Consider the following 9,468-nt stretch of genomic DNA (forward strand, 5'->3'; position numbering starts at 1 on the left):
GTGCATCTCAATAATCTCGAAGCATATCAAAGGGGCTTCAACAACCCACTCATCCTCATCCTCATGGCAAATATCGGGAAGATATTGTAAGGTCTCTTGTGTATAAGGTTGCCAAGTGAATTGTGTTTCCGTCAATTTATCAAACATATCCCTATATGTCACAAGACCAAGCCTATGATCTTTATACTTACGATCCACCCTCAACCATTTACACCCTAAGGGATCCTTTCCCGCTACCATTTGGGAGCCTAGAGGATAGACTTCTCCCTCATTCTCTACAAAATGTGACCTAACAATTTGGGGACGACCTACAACAACACGTTCCCAAGCCCATAATCGAAGGAGAACAATTGGCCCCGAGATATTTCACTCTTCCCTCTTTTAGAAGCACCACACAAGTTTCTATATAAACAAGATAGTGCAGCAGAGCCCCAACTATACTCATCAATTTCATCTAAATTAGCCAACAAAGGTAAGAAAAGGATACAAACCTCATTACCGCTTTTATCGGGAAAGATGATTGTCCTGATCAAATAGAGAATATAGGCACGAACATGCTTATAGAGCCTATCATCGTCAGCATCTTGTGGTAAACCGGAGAAATTACCACTTAACCATGTCAATTTCAAACCCAAGCCTTTTAACTCAGTTGATGATGGCCTTAATCCCAATAGTTCCTCACACAAAGCGGGCCAATGGTGATCACTCCTACCGGTCACCGCCTTACCACTTACCCGTAAACCAAATAAAACATTCACATCTTGTAAAGTCACGGTTGCTTCACCAATAGGAAAGTGAAAAGTGTGAGTCTCCTCCCTCCACCTCTCAACCAATGCGGTAATCAAATCCGGATCAACATACAAAAAACAAAACCGATGAAGTCCGTAAAATTGAGTATCTTTGATAAAAGCTCGAACCCTAGGATGAACATAAAACTCATCTTTTGCTTTCAAGTGTACCCTACATTTCAACGGACCATGATCCTGCAATAGACATAGTAAGGTAAGAAATAAAATAATTAGTAAAAACATATAAAAAGAATAAAATAATTTAAAGTGTCACTTTTATAATTTAAAAAGAATAAAATAATTAGTAAAAACATATAAAAAAAAGTAACTTACCACCCCATTCCATATAGATTCACTTCGGTGGCCCGCTTGTAATGTAAGAAGTTCGGGGTTAAGTGGACCCGGATCCATGAGACCTGCAACAAAAATAAAGGTAAGTCTATCATGATTTAATAAGCAACAAATAATTAATTAATAAATAAAAAGAATAAACAATTTACCCGGAAGAACCAACAATTTCACGATTTTTAAGAGGACATCCACGCTTGTTGTGTCCTTTTTTACGACATAGGGTGCATGTATTTTTTGTTTTCGTTTGACCCTCGTCCATCTCATTACGAATCCTTTTGGACTTTGGCCGACCAAGTCCCCTCTTCAATGACATGTCTGGTAATACATGCTCCCCAACCCAATTAGGCCAATGACGTTCATCAGGAACCGGATGAAAGTTTGGCTTGTAAGAACCCAAATATTCCCCACAAGTAAAATACGGGTCAATAAATTGGTCCGTGGTTAGATTGTAGGTTCTACAAACTGCAGCAACATGAGAACATGGGAAATGGTAGATCTGAAACTTGTTGCAAGTACAAGTTCTTTTAGACAAGTTAACAGTATGTCTATGTCCACCCTTTCTCGCTTTGTCCTTTGACCTCTCCCGATTTTAACTTGGTAGACTCCGGTCTCTCGAATTAAAGGGTTCAACCTTATGATGGGCTGCTTTTTCAAAATTGTTTTCAACATACTTGGTGACTACGGGTGAAAACTTCAAACCCTCCATTATTCTAGCCTTAGCAAATTCACGCCTTTGGACAAAGTAAGAATTTACTCTAAAAAATGTGACTTTGACAAGAGCAGTGATAGGTAAGAAACGAGCTCCCTTTAGCACATTATTAAAAACCTCAGCCAAATTGGTTGTCTTGATTCCATATCTAAGGGCACCACCATGACACATTGACCACTTTGATAAAGGTAATGTATCTAAGTCTGCCCTTGCTTGTACATTCAGTTCATTGATCTTTGCTAAACCAGTATTAAACTTGATGGATTGATGCTGAAAAGCTGTCCAGCTAAACAAGTCTTTCAACGCCCTATTTTTGAACTTTTAATTGATGTTGGATACATGGTGTCTTATACAAAACCTATGATATGCAAATGGTTCCTCCCACCCACTCCCATTTTCATTCATGGCTTTCATGATGCCCTTATGCCTATCAGATATTACACAAAGCCCAGTACGTTGTGTAACCAAACATCTAATACATGCCAAAAACCATGACCATGTATCGGTAGTCTCCTTTTCAACTATAGCAAATGCAAGAGGATATAGTTGATCATTGGCATCAACTCCCATGGCAATCATAAGCACCCCTTTGTATTTGCCATACAAATGATTCCCATCAATTGTAATGATAGGGCGACAATGAGGGAATCCCTTGATTGATGCTCCAAAAGCCCAAAATACCCGGCCAAATATCACAACATTTGGATCATCGGTTGGATAATTTACAAATTGAACAACAGTACCGGGATTAGCTTCCTTCAGAGCTTCAAAAAATCGAGGAAGCAACTGGTATGATAACTCCCAATCACCAAATATGTCGGCAAGAGCTTTTTGTTTAGCTTTCCATGCCTTCATATAAGTGATCTTGTAGTTATATTTATCAATTATTATTTCAATAATTGCATTTACCGTCAACCCCCAGTCTGCCTACACAATATTCCTAATGGCATTACTAATAAAAGTTCTTCGCAAGTTTCGGTGGTCTATAGGCATGATGTCTCCTACACATGATGTCTCATGACCACCATTGTATCTCACAATAGTAAATGCATCGGAAACCAATTTTTTTTTGGGTGGCTCTTAATTTCCAACTACATGATGTAGGTCTCCTCCCACATTTGTATGTCACAGTGTGAGGCTTTGACTCATGAACTTTGAAACTTTGATTCACCCTCAAATTATACGATGTAATTGCTTCCGTCAAAGAACTCTTATTAGGAAATGTTTGACCAACACAAAACTCTCCCCTAACATCAAATGGGACAACATTTTTCCAATTAGCCCAATTATTCCCTTGTATTTCATCAAATTTAGAAATACTATTGAATTCCGGATTTGGAGCAGTGGAAGACACATGATCAATGTCCTCATCATCCTCATCATCCTCATCACTAGCATTCTCTAGTCTTAAATCAACATCAACCTCAACTTCATCCCCTTCAATATTACCGTCCCCTACCTCTACTCCAATATTATTTGTTAACAATGACACATACCGATCATCACTCCCTATACCTTGTACATTATGCGTTGGTGACATAAAATTATTTAACATCCTAGTAAAAGACACATCGGGTACTACATTTGCATTACTCACTTGAGGTTGTTGAATTGGTATCAACTCAACATAAATGTCCATAGATCCCGCCTTTGAATGACATATACTAGCCCACATCGCTTGTAAAGAACGGTCATTGTTGAGAGAAACAACCTTAAAACATCCAAGACTAGGAAACTTCATTTTCAACACTAATTTATACTTACTACTATCAACATCAATGGTTGTGTATACCTCATTGTGTAGATCATTGAAGCTCATATTACTATTAGCAAAAATAAAAGACTCATTTCCACCTACATAGCTTACACACCCATCTCCTTCAACTATTTCACCATTCCAATAACACAATAAGGGAAAATGACTCCTCTCCATAGCTATAACTAAAAAAAATCGAACTACAACACTAACAACCACCCAAATTCAACACAAACATGAAATATATGGAATAATAATCAAAAACTAGAGTAAATAGCTACTCTAATCAAGTACTAATTAAGAAAATAAGTAAACTAATACCTTCAATATGTTTCGAATTTGCCCAAGAAATACCCAAATATTTGCTTGATATGGCTTAGAGAGTAGTAAATTGTGTTTTAATCAAACCAATTGACTGATGTAGAGTAGATTTTGGAGGAAAAATCGAAGAAATTGAGTTAGGGTTTTGATTTGGTACTTTTTTTTTTTTTGATAATGACTACGGGGTAAGGGAAGGAAAGAGAGGTGCGATATAGGCAAAGAGTTAAGTCGCTCTCCCGGTGAGCGACTTGACCTTTTCTCCAGCTTCGCAAAAACCGAGTCTACGTGGACCCATTTTCGACAATAACTTTGAAAACGCACCTATTTTGTTTATTACTTTGTTAAAAAAGCCCATTTTAGAAAAAAATTCAGTTATGAGTTATGAGTTATGGGGCCTTTGAGCCGAGTTATGTTTACGGTCCGGAGTGACCATGGTTATTGAGTTATTGTTTGAAATCGATATTGAGATGGAAATATTGTTTCGCGGTTTTATCCGCCAGTTCACTCACCCCTTGTCTTTGTCTTAGGGTCGACGATGAGAATACGATATCTGGTTACTATAGGGTATTATATTATGAGACGGAGTAATGAGTGAGATGGAGTAGAGAGTTGAAATTGAATTAATTATTGAGAAAGTATATTATATTATGGAATTAGAAGGAGTTGGTTTGAGTTTGAGATTAGTTACCCGGGGAGTGTTTTTATTATTCTGTTTGTTTATTTTTATTTTTACGTGTGTATGTTTCCACGCCATGACCAAAACTAAGCTGCTTATATTGAGGTATTATCTGTTACTCAGCTTTCCGGCTGACGTGTTTTCTCCCTTCGGGGCTACTGGTCATGGGGGTAGTTCCTTTCTGTCTTCTGGTTTTGCTTTCAGGTCTTCCGCTGCTGTTCAAAAGGATATGTTTTCAAGTCAAGATTTATATTATAGCTTGTATAAGTTTTTGGTTCCATTTTGTATTATTTTATTTTTAAAGGATTTGTAATAAGACACTTTGTATATTAATTATAATATCCTTGTATTTCGGCCAGTTTTGTATGTAAAAGTAAGTTTTAATTTAGCCGAAAATCAGGGGTGTTACAAAACACATCAGGCGCGTATCAAACGAGCCTTCAACAAAAGGGTTAAGCCAAGGAACATCAAAGAAGGAGACTTGGTCCTCAAATCAATTAGGGCTCTTTTACCTGTCGATCCACGAGGAAAATTCAAAACCAATTGGGCCGGGCCATTCCTAGTCAAGTCCATACTTCCAGGGGGTGCGGTTAGGATCACAGACCTAGACAGGAACGAATTTGCCAACCCAACAAACCTTGACCAATTAAAACGTTACTATGCCTAGAATAGGAGCAAAAACGCGCCTCGCGTAGCCTCACGTGTCGCTCTTGTGGCACGAAATAAACGGCCCCTGGCCAAGCTGAATCAAGCTAATGTCATCTTGCTCTTGCACTTTGACAATTTGTCATTCTCATATCATCAAATAAACTAAATTGCATTTTCGGAGTAAGTAAAGCACATGCTTATTTTCTAAAGTTCATTACAAGCTCTTGCTTAGAACAATTATTCTTTTACATTTACTCAAACTATGCGCAAGGGTTTGATTTCATTTTTTTAATGAATACGTAGGCAATCCTTCACGGGATACAACCCACTTAATTATTTTTAATGTAAATAGAAGGACATTTGCAAATGCATTTGAAATTCGACAAGAATAATGAAAACAAAACCACAACGATTTCATAACCAATCAACCTCTTTTATTTCATTCCTAATAATAATACGTTACATAATAAAATCATAATAAAAATAAATAGGCTAGGATTCTAAGAAGTCCACCTTCTTATTACAATAATAATAATAATAATAATAATAATAATAATAATAATAATAATAATAATAATAATAATAATAATAATAATAATAATAATAATAATAAAGACTTAGGCTACTCTTCCATTTTCCCTTTGCCTTTGTCATTTTTATCATACTTCTTGTCACGACCTCGAGCCGGACGCTCTTGCGCCACTTCCGACCTAATCACCAATGGTCTCTCTCGTGGTCTTGCTTTGCCATTCTTGTCAACCACCATCTCGACGGCGGGAGAAGTCTTGATTTCTTGAAGGATGAATAACTCGAAACCCGGCTTCTTCCTCTCCCTCAGTCAGATGCTTCTCCTTCTCCTTTTCCACCTCGCGAACCTTGTAGTCAACAGGTTCACGCTTCCTCAGTCTCTCGCGCTCCTCCGGAGTGGTAGCTTTCCTCCACCGCATATAGGAATCTGACACCCATAGAGCACTTGATCGCGGAAGAATTCAAGAACCAAATGTTCCTCGAGCCCATTTGATGGCCCATTCTCTTCGACTCTCGTAGTAAGGGCCACGGCGTCTGGAAGCAGTGTCAAGCTTCGGGATCCTCTGCTTCAATCCAACCTGCCTCATCAACCTCTCCGGAAAAATGCATATCATAAACTCCAAGCCGGGAATGCGAACAGATCGGGTAGGATCCAGGGAAGATACTCCAGTGACAGATTTGAGGTGCCACCATGGTACGATCCATCTAATTAAAGGGCCATCTTCACTTTTCAATTTGTTTTCCCAGTAATTGCACACTCGAGTGAAGTCCACCATGTAAAGCCTGGTCCTCATTGCAATTGAGCGAGCATGATAAGCAGGAACATTAGCTGGGGGCTCGATCAATCGAAGACGCTTCATAAGCCAGACCTACCAAAAGCGGGTATTAGAAATGAAAAAGGAACAAAAAAAAGGAACAAAAAAAAAGAACGAAAAAAAAAAGAAAAAAGAAAAAAAACGAACGAAAAAAAAAAAAAGAGAACGAGAAAAAAAGAAAGAAGAAAAAAAGAAAAGTGTTCTTTTACCTGCAAAATAATGGGACTTCCCAAGTAAGGTAGGTCGCGATCGGCTTTCCTGTTATCCAAGCCCAATAGGATCTCTCCTAAGCACATACAAGCTGGGCTCCTGCGCAGATCCATTTGCTCAATCAGGCTCAAGAGACGAGGGTCGCCCCTCATGTCCTCATCGACATGCCCTTGAAGGACATACACATGTAATAGGCAAAATCCGAATGCCATTCGCCTTGCAACATAAGAGACAGTGGGATCAGCCCTATTGATCAAGCGATCAATGAAGTCCAACATTCGCACTCCTTTAGAGGTCACAAGACGGTCAACATCAACTCTGGCAAATCCAAGCAAGTCTCTAAACTTATTCTTATACCCTTGAGAAGTGGAGGGAATAGCAGGCAAATGTTCCGGATCCCAACCACCAATCGCAGCAATCTCCTCGGGAAATGGGCAAATGTCGCCTCCAGGAAAGGCAAATACGTGATAATTAGGGTCCCAATAGTCAAGACAAGCATCCAGGAACGGTTTGACTACCTTGATCAATTTCAAGCTCAAAAGTGCTCCAAAATTATAAGCACCTATGTCATGCTTCTCCACACTAGAGAACTCATTTGTCCATTCTTTTAGACGAATTTCAAGAGTATTCATGATGTAGGCTTACTTTGGGAGTTTTGTGTAATGAGACGAAGAAAGACGGGAGAATTGTGTGAATAAAACATCCTCGACGTCTCTATTTATACTAGAAGCTGTTTTCTAAAATCCGTCAGAACGGACGCACTGGGGAACAGGCGCATAATTTTCCTCAGCTCTTTCCTCAGCTCTTCCTTAGAACGGACGCACTGAAGAATTGCGCCTCTTCCTCAGCTCTTTTTCTGTGATTTTCCGCGTTGGATCTTTCCTAAATTCCTCAACGAATAATTTCCTATACATACGGGTTATTATTTTGGTAACTACGTCTGGTTACCATATTTCGTGTTTCCTAATTTCGCGGGCACGCATCTCGAGACGATATCAACATTTTCGTCATTTTAGCACACTTGTACATTTCTTTTTAATTTTCTTTTTTGGGGAACCATTTCACCAATTTAATTTATTTATTCATTTTTTTACTTTTTCGTATCTAATTTAATTATATCATTTTTTCGAACTTTACATTTCTCTTTCCATTCTTTTTTCCTTTTGGGGAATCATTTCACTCTCCATTTCAAACTTATATGTTTTTATTTTTTCTTTTTTTTAGGGGGTAACCCTCCCTGCTGTCCGGTCATTTCCGACCAAAATTTTGCCATTTCCGACCAAAATTTTGCATTTCTGGTCATACTTTTTTGCATTTTCGAGTCATTGTTTGGCGCTAATTTAGGCCATGTGTACAAATATATGTTCTATGAGGTTTCTGTGTAAATTTCGGCAGCATGACGGCGTAAACCGTCATCTACCAAACCTGTCCAAAGCTAACCTGCAGGTACAAACAAAGCAACCCAGCAGCAAAGGCACGCAGGCCATCATATATACAACCAAAAAGGGATATGTACACCAAACTGGGGGCTCGAGCCCCAAAACAAGATCCAAATGTCCAAAAGTAGGTCCAAAATGTATAAATGTACAAAAATACAGCCAAAAACAAGAAAGCAACGCGGAAGCTACTGCTGATCGTCGTCTAGCTCAGCAACTCTCGCCTCGAGAGCAGCAACCTCGGCGTCACGAACCTCGAGCTCCCTCAAAAGGCGAGCTGTCTCCTCTCGGGACTGGGCAAGCTCTCGCTCCAGCTCGCGCTCCCTCTACAAACAACAAGAACTGGCTCATGCCAATCATCTCAAGCATAAAGAAAGAGTAGAAAATAAAGTAAACGGAAGGTTCATACCTGACATCTTCGGCCACCAGCATGTGCCTCGACAGCAGTAGCCCACAGCCGGTTGGTTACCCTCCACAAAGCCACGAACCGGGATGGCGCGACCTGCATTTCAAAAGGAAAAGGTTTAGCAATTGAGCAAACTCGAGCAAATGTGTTCTTACACGAAAACTATACAAGCTAGAAGACTTACCCTCCGAATCAGATGCTGCCAATCGTCCAAGCCAGCATCTCTCACTGCCACGTCAAAGTCACGTAGCTCGGAGATCGTCGTCATCCCCGTCGTGTCGGTGTACTCAAGGGTCTCGGGGTACTCTGGGGGCTCGATGCCCGCCGCCTCGACCTCCTGCAAGATCAGATGATTTCCGTTAACCGATGATCTTTTATCACATGCTCAAACAATCAAAAATGAAAGAGGGTAAAGCACTTACCACAACCGGCCAGTACGCCAACCTCCCGTAGAGGAACGCCGAGTAGTCCTCACCAGGAAGAAGGAGGGCGTCACTGCCGACGCCAGCCAAGTCAGCCTCCCTTTCAGCCTCAGAAGGCTCCCTAAACATCGTCCGAGGAGGATCTATGGGAACCGTCAAGACGTCCCGAGAGCACTGACGAGCCAAGCGCTCACCCAAGTACCACACAGGACCCATTGACGTCCTCAACAGTAGCCGGCTCGAGCTCCTAGGTCGAAGGACCTCAGCCACGAAAGGTGGAGCGCCAGCATACTCCTCCCAAGGCCTAGGCACCCACTAGAAAAGCAAACGAAGGGTCATTCCTATGATCAGTTCAAAAGTAGGAGAAAGAAACACAGACAAATGTAAGGTGAAATACTCACG

At 40.2% G+C, this 9,468-nt stretch overlaps 1 protein-coding gene and 1 long non-coding RNA gene across 2 annotated transcripts; both read right to left on the reverse strand.

Moving 5' to 3' along the window:
• Positions 1-889: 889 nt before the first annotated feature.
• Positions 890-1,426, reverse strand: LOC141614998 (uncharacterized). Its single transcript, XR_012529531.1, has 3 exons — positions 1,289-1,426; positions 1,122-1,204; positions 890-983 (listed from the first exon to the last, which is right to left on the reverse strand). It is a non-coding gene; the product is annotated as an uncharacterized LOC141614998 (long non-coding RNA).
• Positions 1,427-1,728: 302 nt separating this feature from the next.
• On the reverse strand, positions 1,729-3,781 carry LOC141613724 (uncharacterized). The gene is made up of 3 exons (XM_074432468.1): positions 2,978-3,781; positions 2,238-2,775; positions 1,729-2,126 (listed from the first exon to the last, which is right to left on the reverse strand). Exons 1-3 carry the CDS (start codon positions 3,779-3,781, stop codon positions 1,729-1,731), a joined length of 1,740 nt encoding a protein of 579 aa, XP_074288569.1.
• Positions 3,782-9,468: the final 5,687 nt, after the last annotated feature.

This window comes from Silene latifolia, chromosome 11, assembly GCF_048544455.1.
Source record: "Silene latifolia isolate original U9 population chromosome 11, ASM4854445v1, whole genome shotgun sequence".
In the NCBI taxonomy this organism is placed as follows: domain Eukaryota; kingdom Viridiplantae; phylum Streptophyta; class Magnoliopsida; order Caryophyllales; family Caryophyllaceae; genus Silene; species Silene latifolia.